The sequence below is a fragment of the Barbus barbus genome (assembly GCF_936440315.1).
Source record: "Barbus barbus genome assembly, chromosome: 9".
Classification (NCBI taxonomy): Eukaryota; Metazoa; Chordata; class Actinopteri; order Cypriniformes; family Cyprinidae; genus Barbus; species Barbus barbus.
In genome coordinates, this window is record NC_136737.1 from 32,222,577 (window position 1) to 32,245,560 (window position 22,984).

General features: G+C 37.9%; 1 protein-coding gene across 4 annotated transcripts in view; it reads left to right on the top strand.

Annotated features, from left to right (window-relative positions):
- Nucleotides 1-22,984, top strand: part of tasora (transcription activation suppressor a) — a 40,855-nt gene that overhangs the window by 11,651 nt on the left and 6,220 nt on the right. The window contains exons 5-23 of one of the 4 annotated variants that reach the window (XM_079425530.1): nt 128-219; nt 306-437; nt 549-682; nt 4,602-4,633; nt 4,963-5,068; nt 5,148-5,251; nt 6,936-7,042; nt 7,114-7,186; nt 7,275-7,352; nt 9,327-9,905; nt 11,005-11,366; nt 13,908-13,958; nt 14,540-14,590; nt 16,643-16,769; nt 17,523-18,538; nt 19,830-19,952; nt 20,063-20,222; nt 21,943-22,051; nt 22,189-22,367. In XM_079425530.1, coding sequence (XP_079281656.1) covers nt 128-219; nt 306-437; nt 549-682; nt 4,602-4,633; nt 4,963-5,068; nt 5,148-5,251; nt 6,936-7,042; nt 7,114-7,186; nt 7,275-7,352; nt 9,327-9,905; nt 11,005-11,366; nt 13,908-13,958; nt 14,540-14,590; nt 16,643-16,769; nt 17,523-18,538; nt 19,830-19,952; nt 20,063-20,222; nt 21,943-22,051; nt 22,189-22,367 — 3,615 coding nt within the window. The remainder of the gene's footprint in view (nt 1-127; nt 220-305; nt 438-548; nt 683-4,601; nt 4,634-4,962; nt 5,069-5,147; nt 5,252-6,935; nt 7,043-7,113; nt 7,187-7,274; nt 7,353-9,326; nt 9,906-11,004; nt 11,367-13,907; nt 13,959-14,539; nt 14,591-16,642; nt 16,770-17,522; nt 18,539-19,829; nt 19,953-20,062; nt 20,223-21,942; nt 22,052-22,188; nt 22,368-22,984) is intronic. The other 3 variants (XM_079425532.1, XM_079425531.1, XM_079425533.1) reach the window with 3 other exon arrangements.

Here is a 22,984-nt window from a genome sequence, read left to right on the forward strand (position 1 = left end):
CATTTATGAAATGGAGAGCTAGCTTCATGTTCTGCAGGAAACTCAGCTTTGTTGTCTTGACCAGTGAAGTGTCATTTTTTGGCATCTGTAGTGCATCCAGTGAGTAATGATTATGTTGATGTTGCAGGTGTTTATCTGTGTCAGTTTTCTGATGTACTACAAAGCAGCCCCATGGAGCCTGGATTTACAGGAAACATCATCATATTTAAAGTTATAAAGGTACAGCAGCAGCTTGAATGATGTTGTTTTCAAATGAAACGTTAGTGTTGTTGAGTCTGAGAAATGTCCGATCTTTTGTCCTCCAGGGTAAAGTGAAGAGTGTACATGACTCTATGTCCAAAAGTATGGATCCTACACCTAAATTTGACAGCCATTTCTCCAAGAACTCTACCAGAGTGACGTCCTTACAGTCTTACAGGGCATTCGAGTACACTCAGGTAAAGTCATTCAAATTAACTTGAGTAAAATAACTCCTGTAGGAATAAAGATATTTGATCAAATGATCATGATCACATGTATTTGCTGTAAGATGGCTGCTTTCTTCACAGCAATACTTCTACGAGTATGTGGATTTCGAGGTTTCGTCCAGGCCCAGACACGTGTGTCCGTATGCTGTGGTCTCTTTTTACTTTAAAGGCAAAGAGGCTTCAACAGCGGCCCCCAAACCACTGCCTCCTCTCAGGTATGTGACTGCTCTCCTTTACTCTCAGTACTAAAGCAAGGACTAGGAGGTTTAAGGACAGTTCCTTTCCTAGAGCCATAAACATTATGAACTTTAATATGCACTGACCTCATATATATATTCTTCACTCTGAATGTACATCTTAGTGCAATACAACCCTTTATTTTTTTTCTTATTCTGAGTAATATACTCTCTTAATGTGCAATGTAATCTTTAATTTTCTTATGTTGAAAGTAGGGCTGCAGCAAACAATTATTTTGATAATTGATTAATCTAATGATTATTAGAGCGATTAATCGCGCTAATCCTCGATTATTTCACTGATTAATCAGTAGATTTTGATTATTCAGCTTTTGCAATGAGTTAAATTAGTTATACATATTCTAACATAAAGGTAATCAGTTCAGCTTTTGAAAATCATATGTAATTACAATTATGCAATTAATTTATACAAATAAATATAATTGCACACAAAATGAGATGACAGACAGAGAAACTCTCTCATTCACCATTTAATTGTCTATATGAAAAAGTAACTGAATGACACATCATTCTGCCTAACATATTTTGTATGTCATATGGATAAGAAACTAAATAAAAGGTAAGTCATAAGGCACTTAAAATACCTTACAGGGATATGATAATCAAAACAGTCCTGAGCTAGATCAAGCTTTGATCTCTGAAAACCAAACTTTGATTAAATATTTTTTCCCCACTAATAGGGCTGCACAATTAATCGAATTTCTAATCGCGATTACGATTATGGATGCCAATATTACATAATCGTTCAAAGCTGCGATTACAAAAATAAATAAACAATTAAAAATGCCCACTTGCATTAGTCTGTGTGCTTAAGAGGTGTTTGCAGCGCGGGGTTTAACAAACTCAAACACACTGGATTAAATACATTTTGTCTAACTGATAGTTGTTGTCTCTCTGGTAAAGATAAAGGTTTTTTTTTTGTTTGTTTTTTTAAGTTTAGGATGAAGTCAAGTAGTGTCGAAAGAGATGAGTTTTCAGTTGTTGCTAGAAGGTTGCCAGGGATCCGGCGTTCCGGATAGGGGTGGGAAGATCATTCAATCAGCCAGGAATGGTGAACGAGAATGTTCTGGAGAGTGATTTTGAGCCTCTCTGTGATGGTACCACAAGGCGTCGCTCACTAGCAGATCTCAGACTTCTGGAGGGGATGTAGGTTCGTAATAGTGAGTGGAAGTAGGTGGGTGCTGAGCCTGTGGTCGTTCTCTATGCAAGCATCAGTGTCGTGACTTGATGCGAGCTGCCACTGGTAGCCAGTGCAAGGAGTTAAAGAGAGGTGTAACATGGGCTCTTTTGGGCTCGTTGAAGATCAGTCGTGCCGCTGCATTCTGAATCATTTGTAGAGGTTTGATTGTGCTTGATAGAAGTCCAGCCAGAAGAGCAATGCAGTAAGGGAAAGGGCCTGGACAAGAAGTTGTGCAGCATGCTCCTTCAGAAAGGACCTGATCTTTCTGATGTTGTGTAATGCAAACATGCAAGATCGAGCAGTCTTTGCAATGTGGTCTTTGAAGGGAAGCTGGTCATCAAAGATTGCACCAAGATTTCTGACCGAAGTTGATGGGGTAGTTGTAGAAGAACCTAGCTGGATGGTGAAATGATGCTGTAGAGCTGGAGTGGCAGGGAATACAAGAATCTCAGTATTTGCCAGGTTGAGATGTTCTTTCATCCATGCTGAGATGTTCTCCAGACAGCCTGAAATCTGTGCAGCTACTGTTGGATCATCTGGTTGAAATGAGAGAGAGAGCTGTGTGTCATCAGCATAGCAATGGTAGGAGAAACCATGTGCCTGTATGATGGGACCCAATGATGTAGTGTATGTGGAGAAGAGGAGGGGTCCACGGACTGATCCCTGAGCAGTGGGGTTACCCGAGCCTGCTTGAATGCAATGGGGAAAATGCCTGTGAGGAGCGATGTTGATGTGTGTGAGTGCCGGTAAGAGTGTGGGAGAGAGTGCTTTGAGAAGGTGTGAGGGGATTGGTTCTAGAGGACATGCTGTAGGATGGCTGGAGAGAAGTTTGGATACTTCTGCCTCAGTGAGGGGACAGAAAGAGAAGATGGGAGTTTTAGCAGTAGATGTGGTTGGTTTGAGGTCCTGTGTGTGTGGAGGTGAGAACTGACTACTGATTGTTCTGTGTGATGTGAAGAAAGTGGCAAAGTCATCAGCTGTTATTGAAGTGGTGGGAGGTGGTGGAGGGGGACAGAGGAGAGAAATTAATGTTCTGAAGAGATTACATGTGTCTGGAGCGCTGGTGATCTTGTTGTGGAAATATGAGGATTTGGCAGTGTGGACTTTAGCAGAGAAAGATTAAAGCAAAGACTGGTACTTACTTAGGTCTGATGGATAGTTGGTTTTGCGCCATTTTCTCTCTGCCGCTCTGAGTTTGGTCCGATGCTCACGAAGAACATCGGATAACCAGGGGTTAGAAGGAGCAGCCCGTGCTGGCCTGGAGGAGAGAGGACAAATGTCGTCTAGACAAGAGGTTAAAGTAGAGCATAAAGTGTCAGTAGCTGTATTCACATCCAGAGATGAGAAATGGCTAGGTGAGGGAAGAGAGGAGGACACTACAGAGGAAAGATGGGAGGGAGTAGGTTTCGTCTAAAAGTAACCGGTAAAGGGGTTGGTGGCACACGGGTAGCAAAATATGTAGTGGTTGTACCAAAATGTTATCTGCAGTACAATTGCGTGTGTAAATTTAAATCAAGTTGGTTGAAAAGTGACACTGATTTTGGTTTTTCATGTTTAATACTGTAAAGCTGCTTGATTTAAGGCTTTCTATTGCGTAAAGTACTACACTGCCCTCCAAAGTTTGGAAACGCCCTAGAAAAGTGGGGTTTTGGACAATATTGGCATGAATCCTTTTTAATTTGTGATAATTTTGCTCTGATAAGGGACAACACAAAACATTACATAAACAGTTTATTCATAGAAAAAAATAAAATTTTCGATTCATCAAAATATCCAGCATTAGCAGCTATTACAGCTCTGCATAATCTGGGCATCCGAGCTGTCAGTTTATTCAAACATTGACTTGATCCTGTATATTACTCCAAGCCTCCTGAAGGATTGCCCAAAGATGATTCACACTGGTTGGACACTTCTTACAGACATCACGGTCCAGTTCCTCCCATAGTTGCTCAATTGGGTTGAGGTCGGGTGATTGGGGAGGCCATTCCATGACAGACATGATGCCAGCTGACTGTTTCCTCTCCAAATAGGATTTGCACAGCTTGGAAGTGTGCTTGGGGTCATTGTCTTGTTGGAAGGTTGGGGTGTTTCCAATCTTTTGGAGGGCAGTGTATATAAATAAACGTAACGTGACATGACTGGACTTTAATCACGCTGTAATCAGATGCGTTCTTAGCTGCTGCTTTCTCACCGCTGTCATTTTTTTGTGTTTAATTCATTATTGAGAGGAAAGTGTGCAGCATATATTATCATATTCATCCAAACGCTGCTCAGCAGCTTCAGGTTTGGCAGTGTTTGTGCTGAAGCACTGTGTCTTCTTCTTTTGAATTGCATCCAGGAGGTCTGAATTACAGTGTTGGACTACAGCGCCACACTGGTCAAAACGCAGGCTCTTACATTAGCTCATATGAGATCAAACAACTACTCGACAACAAAAATATTTGTCGACAATTTTTTATTGTTGACATTGTCGATAATGTCAACTAATCGTTTCTGCCCTAGTTGTAAAGTAAGTCTTAGTGCAATTCAGCTCTTTATTGAGCAAGTATGTAACACAGTTACGTTTGTAATTCATGTTTTGTTGTATGTGCACTATGTGATATATGTAAATTATGCGGAGGGGAAGCTATCCTAATTTCATTGTACGTGTGTGAAAGGAATTCATCATCATTAAAATTGTCTTGTGTTGTTCCTCAGGTCCAGCAGTCAGCCATCAGGAACGAGCAAAGGTGGGCATCACTTTATTCAGTAAAACAGCATTTGTTTCAGTTATTAAAGGAACAGATCACCAGTGTTTTCTAAAATAAATTCTATACTGCGACAGTTTATATTGTCTGGCAAGCTCCAAAAAGGACAAAAGAGCACCATAAAAGTAGTTTGTAGTAGTTTTGACGCATGTGAAGTCGCTATCACAGTAAGCTGTCGTTGTTTTGAAAAAAAATCTTAAAATTCACCTTTTGTAGAATAGGAAAAAAATAACTAAATACTTGTTTGGAATGACATGAGATCAAATAAATAATGACTGGATTTTGTTGATTTCCTTTTGTTGTTGTGATAGGTAGGCGCTGTTACACGGTATGGCGAGGGCATTTTGTGAACGGGGGGAAAGACGTGTACCAGGCCAGCCTTCGATCGCTCTCTCAACCTTTCCTGCCCTACAAACTGTGAGTCAACAACAGTCGCCATATGTATGTTAAATGACACTGGGCATGTGATAATGAACAACGGCTGTTGTTGTTTCAGGCCAGAGAAGATTGAGATAGGTAAAGTCATGAGCCTGCAGCAGGTCAAGCAGAAGATCCCGTCTGCTCTCTTTTCCTGGAGCCTTTACACGGGCAGTCATGAAGGTTTGAGCACTAATTTAACAACCTATGCTTTAATCGTCTCACAGAGTCCAAGTAGTGGTCAACCGATATATCACCAGAGCCGATATCATCAACCGATATTTGCAGTTTTTTTAATGTTCAGCATCAGCCGATAAGTTTTTCTGTTTGGATGCTGAATGTTGTAAGCAGGACTTTTATTTTGATAGAAATGGGAACACAGGATCTGAGTGCAGACACACAGCTCCCATTGTTCAGTAATCTTCATTAGTTTACTCTTTAATCAGTTCTTTCATACAGCGTCGCTGCGCTACGGGCGTCCCGAGTTTAAATCCTGGCACGAGGACCTTTCCCAATCCTGCCCCCCTGTCTCTCTCTCATCTCCACACTGCCCTATACTAATGAAGTAAAAAAAAAAAAAAAAAAGGCAAATGGTAGAATACCTTTCATATAATGTCGGCATTCAGCACACAGAGCTGGGTAACTGATTACATGTAATCTGGATCACGTAATCAGATTCAAATAATTAAGTTCTCGTAATTGGACTACATTACATTTTAAAATGCTCATAATCAGACTAGTTACTTTGATTACATATTATTTACACAATAGCAAAAGATTATTCATAATTTTTTGATTCTCCCTAATTCCTCTTTTTCATCTTTTAAATGTTCCTTGCTAAAATAGACTACTGCTTGTATACATTCAGGAAGTCCAGTTTTGTGGATGTTCACACAGAGATCAGTCATTTCAGGTTTAAGAAGTGTTTACATTAATGAACGCATTTTTATTTGAATAATCACTCAGTCGGTTATTTAAACATGTATTACTATGTCTTGGAAGGCGTTTGTCTTTCAAACACATTAAAATGCACAAATTCATTTTATTTCTAGTTTACATGTAATGCAGGCATTCCCAAACGTTTTTGCCGAACCTCTTTCACCTAATATATTTACTTGATTTCAAGATAAATATTTGAATGAAGTTTTGCATGTTCACGGTTCTCTGACTGAACAAATAAAATATTTAATTTTTTAGTAAGGGTTTTATTTTGATATTTTAAAATTATTTTTTTTAATTGTAATTTTTTATAAATTAAATATTATTAGCTTTTCATTAAACTCACAAAGCCAGCTTGGGAAACCTGACATAATGTAATGTTTAATGCACTTCATGTTGTTAAATACAACAAATGGAATATATTTTATTACTCTTTGTATTTTTATATCAATATGGTACAAGATTATCCTGTTTAAATAAATGTGATAAACGAGCGAGGTATAAAGTAATCTAAAAGTAGTCTGATTTATATTACATAGAAACATAATCATTATATTTTAACTACAATTTTTGTCATGTAATTTGGATTCAGTAGCAGACTATAGTTTGTGCGTAATCTACCCAGCTCTGTCCGCAAATATGCATTTTAAACAAGTCTTTGAGTATCTAATAAACATTTCATGCCACAAACCACACAATCTATAAAAGATGGCGAACGAGAGCTCCTGTTTGTATGTAAATATATCTGTCGATCACTAGTCATTATATGACATGATTTTCAGCCAAAGTATATTATACTGTGATATGTATGTTTGTTATCTTTCTTTGTTGTTTTGCATGTTAATATAGGGATGTTAATACTGCATTGGCTGTGCTTATAGAGAAAAGATGATGAGATGTAAATAATGGATCTGCTTTGTTATTGTAGTGTCTAAAAGTGGCATGTTCTGCAGTCTGTTTGACGTGGTGGAGAAAGACAAAACTTCTCCAAAGAGCTTGACTGCATTGCTGCAGAAACTGGAGGAGGAGGGTCTGGTGAGCATCAGTCCTGATTCATATTTCTGCAGCTGTTTGGACTTGAGCTGATTGTCGTTTCGTCACTGCAGGTTTTGGTGAATATGGTGCGGGACAGAGGTTTCCTCTTCTTGCTTTCTGCCAGTCAGATGGCCAACTCAAGCGGTATGATCTAAGGATGGTGAAATGCTAGTGTAAAAGAAACTGATCTTTGAAATATCTGAATGAAATCAACTTTATTTTGATTTTACAGAGCGAAAAGGTGGTTGGAAAGTGTCCTCTATACAAGCACTTTTTATTTACCGTGAGAAGCGTGACTGGTTGAAGAGAGGTGAGTATTTGGAGAGATGCACGCAGTTAAATTGATGCATTTCCTCTTAAAGCCAGTAACGCATTTAATGCAAGTATGCAAACACAGACGGGAATGCTTGGCTAAAACATTGCAAGCACTTAGTCTCACTCTTAACGGGTCTTGTGCAGAAAATAAACGTCATTACTCATGGGGGCCATTGTATTGCCTTCAAATGTCTGTGCTATTAAACAGATGTAAACAAATATCTTAATTCAGATAACTTGGTCAACGAGGTTCTTTTCAAACTAATGTTGTCGCAGTACCAAAATTCAATAGACTAATGAGATTTAAAGAGTCTCAATACCAAAGATGATAAAAATACACATTTTAAGTGTTTAACTTTTTTTCTGTAAATAATAGCACTATTAAAATAAATTAATTTGAACTTAATAGTAAATTAAAACAATTAACAATAACACTTTGCTGAAAGCTTATAAGTATAATGTATTTTCATATATTTTCATAAATGTAACAATGTTAAAATTAGTGCTGTCAAACAATTAATCTCATCCAAAATAAGTTTTTGTTTGCAGCATATATGTGTGTACTGTGTATATTTATTATGTATATATGAATACACACATACATGTATATATTTTTAAAAAAATATTTACATGTTTGTATTTATATTGTAAATATTAAATATATTTAATATATAAACATAACATTTTTCTGAAAAATATACATGTATGTGTTTATTTTTTTATTTATATATATATATAATAAATATACACAGTACACACACATAAATTATGCAAACAAAAATGCGATTAATCGTTTGACAGCACTAATTAAAATGCATTATAATATTTAAAGTTTTGTTTTTTTGTGTTTTAACGCATTATACTTTCTAAAGGTGTGACTATAAATAGATAAGTATTACAATACACAGGTTACTTTGGAAACGTAAAAGGATGCAGTTTGTTACCCTATTCGAAATGTAATAAGTAGTGTAATTTTACATTACTTTATTAATGTAACTGATTACATTTGATTACTTTTCTAAATTTAAATTTCTACATTCTTCTAAACTGTTAATATTTTCAAACATGTAAAGGGTTAACCTTACAGAAGTACTCATCACTGATTACTGTCAGACTTTCAAAATCCTTCATAACTTGAATTAAACAAACATTGGTGTCTCATATTTTAGAGCAGTCAATGCAATTTTGGAAAGAAATCAATCAAATCTGTATGTGTGTGAAAATATTCAGATTAGAACATTAACATTTTCATAAGTAACTGTAATTTAATTACACATTTTTGTTTCAGTTAACTGTACACGTTACATGTACTTACTATTATAACAATTTATAATGCATGATTACATGCAAGCAACCCTAAACCAAATCCTAACCATATAGATGTATAAATGCATGTAGCTAATTAATGTTACTCAGTACTTAAATGTGTAATTACACTGTAACGAGGACACCTTAAAATAAAGTGTAACCCATTTATTTTGTAATTAAATTACGTAACTCCGTTACATGTAACTAGTTACTCCCCAACACTGATAATGTATTTTATAATGTATTAATGTATAACTGTGGTACTCATTAAATCATACAATGCATTATAAGGTGCATTACAAGGCATAATTAATGCATTACAACTACGTTTGTAGTGCATCATTTATATAAAGGCTTTAAATTAGTGTTAACCAATTAACTATAAATTGTGCAAGGAAATAGCAACAATGCAGAACAAATTTTCCAATCAGCAGTGCCTGATTTTGGTTTTCAGTATTATTTCAGTTTAATTTGTATTTTTCAAAAGTGATTTTTAAGATTCAGCCGACAGTTGCATTCAGAACACACCAATGTACAGAATCAGTCTGCCTTTGCTTGAAGTGTGTGCGTTTTCATATTTGCATAGTGTGTTTCACCGATCAGATCTTCTTTGGTCTTAATTTTGTGATGCAGTAATGAAACCGTCTTTGTCTTGGTAAAGCATCGAAACCCTCTGAGAGCAGCAGACCTGTGTCGTCAGAGCACCACAGTCCCATCATGCCCCAGCACGACTGGTTCGTCTCCGCTCTTCACTGCGCTCTGAGCAAGGCTCGCGCTGAGCCTCCCGCTGACCTCAGCGCTGCCGTGGAGCAGCAGGTTTACGACTACCTCACGAACCTCCGCGAGGGCAACCCCCTGCAGCGGGCTCGGACTGACTACAACCCCAAACTGGACACCAGGGAGAAGCTGTTTCCCGCGCCCCGGCAGAAGACCAACTGGGAGAGCTTCCTGCGGCCCTACATCTACAAGCCGGCCGTGTTCACCATGCTCCTGGAGAGCGTGAAGAAGAAGGTGGAGGAGCTCCAGGTTCAGACGGAGGGAGCAGCCTCTCACAGTGACCCGGACAAAGTCCAGGAGCTGCTGAAGCTCATCCAGCTCAACAAGAAGAGCTCGAAGGGACAGGCGGGAGATCCAGAGGCGGCGGAGGAAACCTGCACGCTGAAGAGGAAGGTGGATCTCGACGCTCATGAGGGAAGCTCAAAACGCCTGAGAAATCAGCCCAGCGAAGAACTAAGAGAAGGTGAGGAGAACGAAGATCAGGGCTGCACCGTGAATCCTGTTTTGAATGCTATCACGATTTCTGTTTCTCTTGATTTATTATGCAATCGTCTGTGGTATTTGCACGTTGGTTCTTATCCTTTAATTTGGCATTCTTGCATCAAGCCTCAAGCTTTCATGGTTGTGGTCGCCAGATTGTATGTTATTATAGTTCAGTAATGTCTATTGAGAGATTCTCCCCAAAATAAAAGTATAAGGGGCCATTCACACAGAACTACTGTTAGTTTTGTCAGCCGTTTTTAATTTAGTCTTAGTCTTAGACTTTAAAATTAATCTCAGCTTTTTACTCATTAATTTTACGCCTCAGTTTAGTCCTGAAGTAGTAGTCTTCCTCCAGGAAATCAGCCTATTAAATTCAGGACTAGACTAAGTCCATTTAAAACCATGACAGAGAAAGCAGATTTCTGTTATTCCGGTTAAAGGGCCATTTTAGTCTAGGACTAGGCTTAATCTCTGTCCAGGAAACCACCCCTAAACGTTTGATCGTTTTAGTCAATGAAATCTTTTCGTCATGCTTTTTAATGGTTAAACTCATTTAAATTTAAAAATGATTTAAATGGTTAAATAATTATTTGTGTTGAAAATTCTAATTGCAATGATTGTTGTCATTTGATAAATTTATTTTTGCATTTCAGGTATTGCACTTTCACCAGGAAACACAAATGAATAGAATGTGGACTTATGCGTTCTGTGTGAACGGCTTGGTTTCAGTAAACAACATAATCTCCGCATGGATGTTCTCTTTTTCTGCAATATTTTGAATAAACAAAGCAGCAGCGTCCAGTGTGTTCGACTGGATAGGCAAATAAAAGCATTAAAATGCAATGGCACCCATCGTCATCACATCTTGTGCACCACTGATAAGACTCCTTGACACACACCTAAAATTCAAATGCAACGTTTTTGCATTCGAATGTGGATTTTGTTTTTTTTAATTCGACGAATATTCAAAATTCTTTTTTTTTTTTTTTTTTTTTTTTTTTTGACAGCCCTAGATTGAATTGTGTAACAGCTGTTTACTGTTGCTGTCAGTCGTTAATCTAGTGTCCTCTCTTCATCAGCGGACGACAGACAGTCCACTCCATCTCTGGCTAATGTTCTGAGCAGCGTCGGTCTTCAGGACACAGACCTGAGGAAGGACAAGACTCAGGGAGTGCTGAAGATCATGGAGATCCTGGACAGCTTCGGAAAGACCAGTCTGGACACGGACCTGCGCAGAGACAAGAGGCAGGGGGCGCTAGAGGTCTTACGAATGATAGACACCCTGACCAGAGGCTCCACAGAGTCACCTGAAGACACCGAGACGACGGACGCGATGGACATTTCTGACAGCATGGCCAGACTCGGCCTTCCCACCGACCGCGACATCGACCTCAGGAAGAGATTTGTGCAGGATGAACCCGAAAGGAGGGACTGTCTGGAGGTAGATCAGTGTGCTCAAACTACTCATTCACACCAACACAAACTGTACTTTAGTAGGGCTGCCCGTAAATAGATGACGAGAGGAGGCTTAGTCAACTAACAGTTTGCTAGTAATGCTGCCTTCACGTGTTATCAGAAATGTCCTATTTCCCACTTGTCGTGATTACGAGCTTGTCATATTCAAGTGCTTTAATGGCGGAAAGAATAAAATGTAGCATCCCATTGGTTTACAATCATATAAACATTCACCGCGTTATACATCCAGTTTGCTGACAATCCTGGAATTTCAATCAAATACATGCTTATTTCACTGCTTATAAAACATGCTTTGCATGATCGTTCACATCTAGCCTATAAATACACTACTTCAGCGACAAGATAAAAGGATGTAGTTGTTGAGAACAGCATTGACAGCAGCAGTGGTTTTCCCCTCCACCATGTTTAAAGTTTATGACCCGCCCAACTCAGAAACTCTGGTATCAAAATTATTTCTGAATTTCCAAGTAGTAAATACGACTTGAGAGGCCGTTCACGTCCAGTTTCCGGTTAGGAAACTCGTATTCATGATTACTCCGATAGCACGTGAAGGCAGCATAAGTCACAATATACACTACTATTCAAAAGTTTGAGGTCAGTCAATTTAGTTTTCTTTTTTTATACTTTTCTTAATACTTTTATTCAGCAAGGATGTGTCCAATGGATAAAAAGTGATAGTAAAGACATAATATTGTTAGAAAAGATTTCTATTTTGAATAAAGGTTCAAAAAAATGTTAAGAAGCACACCAGTTTCAACACAGATTATTTAAATGATCTAGGGGTGCAACGTCTTTCGGGTTCGGTAAGCATGTGTACCGAACAAATTTCAAATGAATTTTTCAGGAAATTCAGACAATACAAGCCGTTTTGGTGCTCTTTGATGTGGCGAGACAGATCGCTGTATAAACGCCTCAGTTCTAATAGTGAACGCAATCATCCCTTCCTCTTTATTACTAGTTTTAACGTGAACTAAACATGAATGAAAATCTCACGTAATCACTCGATCAGTGCTTCACTCGCTGAAAGACGTCAGTAAAACAGCTTGTAAACAATGTCACGCGGTCAGCAGTGTCCACAGCTCGTTATTTGCTAGAGAAATTAAGCATTTTGAGAGATATTAGACTATATACTTCATTATATTTTACTTTACCTGTTAGTGATGTCTTGATTTATTTAATGTGTGTTTAAATACATCTATTATGAAACAAGTTGACACAGCCACTGTGTCATTGATTGTTTCAGCAACAAATAGAAATTGTATAATTTAGAAGTTCATTTAAAAACTGCATAATGTGCAGTTTACATGTTTGCATGCACATTTTTAATTTGAGTGTTGATTATCATAGTTAAAAATAAATATTGCTTGAATGTTGTTGATTATAACCTTATAGTAATGTAAAAGGCCTCCCTATAGTTTAGAGCAGAAGCTGAGGTAGATTTTTATCCCTAGGAAAATTTTAATTGTAATTTAATTGATTTAAAGAAAAATCCATTTCAGTAAACCATTGTTTAATTAAAAAAAAAAAAAAAGTTTAGTTTTTTCCTCCTGCTGTACCGAAACATGACGTCAAAACGAGGTGCGTACCGAACCGTCATGTTTGTGTACCGTTACACCCCTAAAATGAACCAATTAATATTTAAAAAGAAATGCTCTCTGATTATGTAATGTGTATAAATGGTGCATTTCTCTCTCAATGCTTGTCCAGTTACTGCAGAGATTTGTTTGACTCGGTCTCACAAAACACTAGTGTATTAATAAATAGTTAAAATATCTCCTATCGCTATTTTTCCCAACACATTACTTTTGCCAAGTATTCATGTTTGAGTGCAGAATGGGCTGTATATTAAATGCCCCCTAGTATATATTTAGGTAATTAAATTAATATGTGTGATTAGTCAACTAATGGATTACATGAACAACTATAACAGAAGTCTTTAGTCAGGGGCAGCCCTAATATTAAGCAATACTTGAACATGTACATTCTGTTGTCGTTCCAAACCTGTGAGAAAGTATACAGCGAGTTTGTTAGGCTTCAGAAGTGACCCAAATAGTCCAAACTATGCGTTATATACCAAGCTTTTTTATCTGTATTTTGAGTGATGAACAGTTTTAAAACTCAGCACTGATGTTTGGTCACGAGATGCATGAAAACTAGTTTTGTGTTCATGCAAGTGTTAGTCCATTCCAGAGATTTGGTTTCAGGGAAGATTGATCAGTGACTTATGAAGTGCACTCTTTCATACGGCTTTGTTCATTATATTTAAAAGAGCGTCCAGAATATTCTCAAAAAATTCTTGATGCAACCACTTTGAGACATGAGTACATTGAAGGAGAGATTAGTGTAGAAATTTAAGGGTAGCATTTGGGGAGAAAGGTTTTCAAGAAGGGTAGATGCCATTCTAATGGTCTAATTTTGACCAAATGGCATTCCCAAAGTGTCAGTTTTGGGCTTGTTTCACTTTGTTTTGAGAAAAGCTGTTAGTTGAAGTGCTTGATTTTCACAGAAAGAACGTGCAACAGGCTACATAAAGAAGACGCAGGTGAAGAGAGGAAAGGTGGGTGAGAGAAAGAGAATTTGATGCTGGTGATAGGACAAGACTAAACAAATGAAAGGCACTAAACAAATTTAAAAAGCCATTGTCTTAACTTTGACTTAAAGGGGTCATGAATTGCCTTTGTTTTTTTAATTTTGTACTATTCTCTGAGGTCTACGGAAGCGTATTGCATTCACTTGAGGAAAAAAAATCTACTCTATTTTTCTGAATTAACGAGTTAAATATCTCAGAATTACGAGAATTTTTCATAAAAAAAGTTTTTGCTCTGTTTTTCTGAATTAATGACTTAATTATCTCGTAATTCTGAGATAATTAACTCGTTAATTCAGAAAAACAGAGCAAAAACTTTTTTCATGAAAAATTATCTCGTAATTCTGAGATAATTAAGTCATTAATTCAGAAAAACAGAGCAAAAACTTTTTTCATGAAAAATTATCTCGTAATTCTGAGATAATTAAGTTTATTATCATTATTATTTAAGTTTGGGGTGAGAGGTTTTCAAGACGGGTAGATGCCATTCTGCAAGTCTAATGTTGAGGTGTCAGGAAAAAGCTGTTAGCTGAAGTGCTTGATTTTCACAGAAAAAGCGTGGAACAGGCTACGTAGAGAAGACACAGGTGAAGAGAGGAAAGGTGGGTGAGCGTTTGTGGCAGAAAGAGAATCTCATGCAGGTGATGGGACGAGAAATCGGATATCTTCATACAAATTCTCTATAACACACTTGTGTGATACAGTTCATATAAAGATGACTTTATCTTGAATCACACACTCTGGCTGTGTTTGGAATGGCATATATTGCGTACTTCATACTACAAACAAACATTATGTAACCATAAGCATTTCAGAAAGTAGCATACTACATTGTACGTACAAGACTTTTTAATTTTCCATATTCCCCCCTTTCCTTCCGTTTTAAATAGCCGTGCACATTTACCGGCAACTGGGCGTCGATTGCTTGAATTCAATTCCAGCAACAACACACAATGTAGAACATAGAACTTTTATTAACAAAACAAACAAAAAATACACCATGCTATATGCCTAATATAAAATAACAAATAACTTGCACAAAGTTTAGGTAGCCTATACAAAACTGAAGATCAGGAAACACTGTGGAACCAAATAAATAAGAAACAAAATAAAAAAACTTCCAATATCACCTTAGATTAATGGCAGAAGACAACAACAGCTTTTCAAAATCCCAAATCTTTTTAAAACAGGCGCTTTTGCGTTTGGTTTTGAAACTCTTCTGCAATCGTCTTGGCTGTCTCACCTCTCTCTTCTGGTCAGCTTCTCCTCTCGTGATAAATTAAGTCTGATCTGTGAAGTGACTGTCGTTCGGCAGCCAGGTTCAGTTTTAATTCTAGTGTCTGTTCTCTAACTGAACAAATGATTTTTTTATTAGGCTACTATAAAAAAAATCTAAATGACAGTGGGGCAGTGGGCAAGTGACATAACCGGTGTTGGGGCATCTATCGCAGCAACCCTAGTGCAGACACCCATCATTAAACTAGACATCTGCTTAGATTGCAGGCTGAAATGCCATGATTTGCCATAATGCCAAGGAGAACGAGCTGCTTTAAAATGTTGAATGTAAAATGTCACTTTAAACTCAATGCCATAATTTTACAAAACATCGTCTTGTGCTTTAGCTTGAAATCATCAATCATGCAGGGCTCATAAAGCCAGACAGGAACTATTTAAATAAATAAATGTGACTAATGCACGACTGACCATCTGGAATACACAAGCAGACGAGTGGAGCGATACAAACAGTGCTGATAGACTGTTACATCACCACTCTTGGGACGCTGCTCAGTCTGCATCTTTCATTTTCAGATGCACGTGACCGTAAGCTGATTGAAAACTTCTCTTTTGTCAGTTCATCCATATGGAAAATATAGAATAATATAAGATGGATATCAGTGCTTATTAGTTTCATAATATGAAAGCAGCCCATTATAAAACATAAAATAGATACGTGTATTTATCATATGCAGCTATGTAATAGAGGAATATACTTCCAATAAATGCCATTTAAATATGTGCACCTGAGCTACAGTGTTAAGAAACTGCTGTTATTCTGAACACCAATTATATAGCTTTTATGCAACAATGCTGTAACTTGGGGAATATACAGTATAATACTAATGTACAAACATGAAGTATAAGAGTGCATTGCTGCTTCTTTCTTTTTTTTACTTTTGGATCAAAGGTCATTTCACAATTTAATCCCATTTTTATTTTTGTCTTTACTCCAATAATGACTCAAGCAAAAGAGCTTCTGATTCAAGCACACTATATAGTGTCTTACACACAGTGTGCTCTAGTGTTTTACGGCACATTCCGTGCATAATGGAAATCCACGTACTGTACTCGTCACAGTATATATTCTGTGTAGTAGTGTGCCGTTCCTTTCATAGCCAGTGCTGTGCGGTGAATGTAGAGCAGCGAGTTGTTCTGTTTCCTCACCTGCAATTGAATTTAATGTAGCCTATTTACAGAACAAAACAGAGCAGATGAGTTGGAGTACTAGAATACTACTGCATATGCTCTTTATTAATCGACAGTTGCCAGTTTTGCATCTAGCCAAAGTATTGTTTATTTGTATGTATTTATTCAGTCATTTGATTTAGAGTCCTGGACTCTTGGAGGTGGTTTTGACTATGTTTTTGCTGTTTCAGGAGGAGACCGCAGGTAGTTTGAGTAGTTTAGAAGCATTTAGCCCTTGTTCAGATTCTGGAGGACAGCAGCGTGGCGTTAACCTGCTCGGGGAGAAGACCATTCCATGGGTGCTGATTCCCATCACAGGTAAACTCCGTTCATGTGATGTGAAGAACAGTGCAGAATGCCTTTATAATATAAATTTTTATAATAATTTTCTCATTTTTTTCCCACTCTTTTTTTCTTATTAGCATGCATATTGACTGTATAAAGCATATATTAATGAGGGGCCGCATAATGTTAAAGCACAAATGAAGCTTTGATTTTTATTTTTTTTATTCTAAATTGACACTCACTTACTATACTGTGCTGTATGTATACTTGTCCATGCATGGCAGTTCTTTTCTTGTACCATCTCTACCTATTTTTATGTGCACTTTATGACACACAGATAAGTTGCATTGGTGTACAAGTCGATGTATAAGACACATTTTATCATTTCATTCAGAAATAATGTAAAATAAACAAAACATTTACCAACATTAGAAACATGTTTTTATATTTCCCACCCTCCACAAAAAATCCTGTAAATTTAGCAGTGTTCAGAATAGAAAAAAAGAATGAAAATTAGTAAAAAACAAACACAAATTAGAGTGGCATTCACCATAAACATATATTATAAACGCCCAGCCTAAATATTTAACGCAAAACTGAAATGAGCGGCGTGGTTGCTGGAAAATGCACAATACAAACTCACTTGCCTTTTCCAAGATACATTAGGATTGGTGATGAATGAGAATTTTAATTTACCTTGGAAATTGCAGCACGTTTCAGATGAAAACAATGCAATTTATAATCCAGAAAACAGTACCATGTCCATTTTCTCAATTCCTTGCTTAGGTCTGAAAACGGAGAGATATTCCCAGAGACAGATGGACTATCCTGAAGACCCACGCTTCGTTCAGAGCCCAACCGTGTCTACACACGCCACACCTGACGTAAAGGACCTGTCCCCTCCCTACCAGCCGGACAGCAGCAACACAGCGGTGGATCTGGATGTGCAGACGGCAGCAGAGGTTGAGGATGAAGAGCCTGTCGCTCCGGCTGTGGCCACAGCGTGTCCTGCAGACAGCAGCGGTTTTGACCACATTGTCGACGAGCTCGTGTCTGGCTTCTCCAGTGAGGTCGAGCAGCTCTTGAGGGCCAAACACATTTTTTATGTTTCTTGCTCCAGCACTCAGGGCTCACAAGAACCACTAAAGACTCCAGCTGTGCCACTTTCCAATTACGTGTCAAACTACAACACTCCGTTTCCCGTCAGTAACTACATCAGCTCTTTCCACGACAGCCTGATGGTGTTCATAGACCCTCAGCACGTCAGTCAATACCACGAAGATGTGACCTCCTCCTCATCTGCTGCAGAAGTTCCTTCAGATGTCCCTGATACGTCCTCCAGCTTTAATCCATGTGCTTCCTCGTCTTCCAACAACGCCTTTGAGTCATCTCTGACACCATGCTCCCCTTCTAGTGCCCTACCTGACCCAATGACGCAGCCTCAACTTCACTCAAGTTTGCCCGACCCTGATCTCCAGGAGACACCCCAGCAGATGTGGGCATTAGAGCAGGACTCAGTGACCCAGAAAACTCAGGATGCAAACGTCCCTTATGATCTTCATGAGATGAATGGTAGTTTGGTTGCTGAGACTACAGGAGCTGTGGAGGATCACCCCGCCGTGCTAGCTGAAGACGGCCAGATGGGACACGCTCATTCTGCCATCAGCAGTATCATCGATCAGCTGCAGCCCGAGGTGATCAGTAACCTGGTGGAGATCATTAAAGGAGTTCAGAAGAACATAGTCTACTTCTACATCCATTCCACCGATGAGGAGGAGAGTGACGTCTGCTGGGAAATTAAGGTTATAAACCATTGACAGCGCTTCGAAACAATGTTGTTAAGCATTATGAAATTTAGAGGCTAAGCGAATCACGCATTAATTAGCAGTGCTCCGATCCAATGGCCAAAAAGCTCTCTGATCCAAAAGTCATCAACATATAAAAATGAAATAATTTTTAGAGTGATTTTATGAACAAATGTTGAAAATGTAAAAAAAATTCAAGCCTTGTCATGCTACATGAGCTACATTAATTTCTGGAAATCTGTTTCAGTCTGACCTCTCAGATTGGATTTTGCACAGCCGTTTCACATTCCCACGCCACGTGAATTGTAAACACGAAATCGCTGACTCGTTCACTAACCTCTATGTAGTGTATGGCAGTTGAGTACACTATAGCAGAAAGAAGTGAACGAATTCTGCTCAGTAGAAATGATTAACCAGTAGAAATTTGTCAAATGGCAGAGATTTTGGACTATCGTCTCTATCGCAGTGGTGCGCCGTGGTCACAAAAATGTATCGTTTGTACACATTTTTAAGCATTGCGGTTTAAAAATGTGTGATTTTAAGCTGTTTAAATGCTAACAGTGCTATATGTGCGACTGTTTCTGAGAGCTGACTGCGCACGTGAATCCGCTGCTCATAGTGCGTGAATATTTTTGTTGCCTTATTGGCCTTGAAGGGTTAAATACAGATACTTATAAGTGTGAGTATCCTCATAAACAGTCATTTAGGTCTTAAGTGAAAGTAGACAGCGAAGAAAGAAAGCACATGTGTAACCGTATATTGGATCTGAATGTTCGGTCTTAAAGTGACAGCAGTCTAATATTCCTCCTGTCAGTAATTCCTCCTCGTTCAGTAGAATGAAAAAGCGCCACGAGACACTCAAATCGGATCTGAACAGATGCAAAACACAATGTGGACAGTCAATTATTTAGACCGAATTCCAAGCAGATATGCACAGAAATCGGATGTGGACTGACAGTGTGGACAAGGCTTGCTTACACTTGGTATAAATGTGTTTCTAATGCATATCCATAGCACAATTGATTAAACATATTGCACACGATTAGAAATTCAGAGCATCTTTACACCTGTATTAAGTACTTTTCACTTGAGGTCACATGTTAGTAGCAGGTGTAAATATGGCCAATTAGGCAAAAATGTTTCTTTGACTTGAAGAAGTGTGGAAATGTAGCTTCAATGCAAGCGCTACATGAATTGAGGAGGAGGATATAAAGGCTATTTGTCACACTTAAGTTGCCTAGCGATCTGTAGACATACTAACCCTTTACTGTTTCAACATTCGTAACAGGAATATTTGAAAAAGTTGGGGGATTTGGAGTGTAACCCTCATGGTTTCCTTGAAAAAAACAGCAGTCAAGACAAGCTGCTGGTCATCATTCAGAATATAGACATCGCCGCACAGGTTCACAAGGTAGCACTTCGATTTGAGATATAATATTAAAAAGTATGTTGATTTCTTTTCAATTTTGCAACCGGTTCCAAAAACTGGAAAGCACTAGATGTTGTGTTCTCTACCCATAGATACCTTCTCTAGTTTCCCTGAAGAAGCATCGGTCTGTGAGCTTTGCTGGTGTGGACAACCTGAGTGACATTCAGAACCACACCTACAACGAGCTCTTTCAGTCCGGAGGCTTCATCGTGTCAGACGAGCACGTCCTGAACCCAGCCGTCATCACCGCAGGTACGTCCATCTCGACAGGCTTTCACTGCGACAATAAATCCATGCATCGCCATTCCTGAGATTGTTGGAGTGCATCCCCATCCTCTCTGGAATCGATTCTGAGCTTAGTTTATAACAGCAGGTGGCGCTCTAGGCCAGTTTTTGAGTCTTGCAAGTGGTGAAATGTACTTTTATGCTTATGACGTGAGATTAATGTAACGGAGTGTCTATTTACAATTGGTGCAAATAGCCCGCCTTGTTGGCAGAGGCTATTTACACTAACTCCGCCCACCAACGTGTGATTGGCATAGTCAACATTATAAAAAACGGTTGTAGTTTGCCTAACTTTTTTTTTTCTCCATTTTCAAATCTCGTATCACATCATAAAGGCATTTCTTTTCAATAAAAATTAAGGAAACAATCAAAAAGTTGAAAATAAAGTTTCGGGTGGGTGTAGGGAGGGGCTTTATTATGCCAGTAAGGTGGCATCCATTTAATAATTTGCATTAAAATGATCATTTACACTCAATACGTTATAATTGCATGCTGTTTCATAATGTACTATAATACTGAAGTGCAGATAACTGCCACTATTTGCAACAAGTAGTATAAATAGCAGAAAATGCTGCTATTTTAACAGTGTAAATAGTCTATAGCTATTTGCACTTAGTGTAAATAGCATATTGCTAACCACTATGAACACCCTTGTAACACCTGCTTCAACCTTTTCGAACTGTGTGAATGATTATTTTATGTTCTAGTTCCTGTGTCAAAAAACACCGTGCCATCTGCTGTTAAAAACTAAGCTCAGAATCGATTCCAGAGAGAATCGCGAAGCCTTCCGATAGTCTCAGAATCGATGCAGAACGATTTACTGTCGCAGCCATTGTTTTCAGGTGTATTATTGAAAGTTATTGACATTTAGGTTTATTTTATCAACTTAATATAGGGCTGGATGATTCATCGAAAAAGTAATAGAAAACTAAATTCAGAACCTCTAACCAGCGTAATTTTTCCATGTCTATTATTATTATTATTATTATTATTTTTATCCTGTTAATACTTAAACATGCTACCGTGTGTATTCGGCACTCGGCAGACGTGTATGACCGCTGTGCTTTTGTGTTTTGCAGCATCTGCAAGTTATTTTCTACTATTCACATTGCATTAATTAACATAATAATTATTTACAAGAGAAACCAGTTATTTTCTATTTTTCACGTTTTCTTTTATGCAGTGTGTGCTTTTTTATTTCAGTTGTTTGAAATATTCAATAAATAACCATAATAAATAGTTTGTTTCCTTCAATTATTTTAAAGGCATGCACTCTTTCATTAGAACATTTTTTTTTCCCACCTTGTCAATGAACAAAAAAAAAAAAAGTAATAAAATAATAAATAAAAATAATTGTAATAAATACTAACATTTTGATAAAATTTAATACAAAAAAAAAACTATTTTAATAATAATAAAAACCTTGCTACGTGTACTGTATTAATGAGACTTGTTATAGCACTTGCATATCATTGCTCTTTTGTTGAATGTGATTGCTTCTATTGTCCTCATTTGTAAGTCGCTTTGGATAAAAGCATCTGCTAAATAACTAAATGTAAATGACTAAATATTATGTTAACCGTAAGTCAAGTTTAAATGTTCAATTAATCGAGCTTTTGATTTTAGGTCATATCGTCTAGCCCTAACTTAACGCATGTTTCAGCAAAAGCGTTTTTTCTGTTTTTAGAGAAACTTCAAGATATCCTTGAGTACATTGAGCAGCTCAACGCTCCTCAGAGCCCCTGGAGGTGGAGGGTGCACTTCAAATCACACAAGAAACTCAGAGAGCACAGCAGGTTTGACACCGAACCCTTCACTTTGGAAGCACAAGCACATTTTTTACCAAGTGGTGACAGAGAGAGTGGAATCTGAGTGAAATAGTGTTCTTCATGATTGATTGCACTAGAAGAACCGTTTGTTTCTATGTTTCCAGGCTCAAACCTGATGCTTTGAAGCTGTTCGAGATCCTCAATGAATATGAGAAGAAACATATCGTTGAGATCCTGTCGTACCACGACTGTGACACTCCATCCCGTCAAGCGCCTGACCTGGATTGTCTAGTGGATCTGCAAGCGAGATTCATCAAACAACGACACCTGATATTTCTGACAGGTGCTCTTAAACAGTATAATGACACGAGTGTACTGCGTAATCGATGTCTTGTAGGGCTGTCAAATTGGCTGAAAAACTAAATTCGAATTTTGTACTAAAACATTATATTCGAATTTAAAAGGCATAATTTCTGTTAGGGGAAAAAAAGCTTTTGGCTTCTCTCCTGAGGCCACAAGAGGGCGCACCGAGCAAATTATTACTAATGCACGTTTCTTCAAAGCAATAAAATAACAGGACTACCTTTGAAAAGAGTGCATAATGTTTAAAATAATGTATAAACCATATATAATTAATTTGGTTGCTTAAACAATTAGAAACAACAAGCATCGTGTATGTATAGTTTGATATTGAAAACCAATCACAAATAGTACTTTTTTCATTTAAATACATGAGATGCAGAAAAACCGCCATAAAGTCTCGAGACATGTTTTTTAAAAGTTGAACTTACATTAATGTTACACGGCTTTCTAAACACGCGGCTCTCTTGTGCGAGACGCAAGTGCAGCGGTGATCGATGTCCCTCTAGAAAATGTGATAAATGTGCGTTCTGTGTGAACGGCTTGGTTGTAAACAACATCATCTCCGCATTGATGCTCTCTTTTTCCGCTATATTTTGA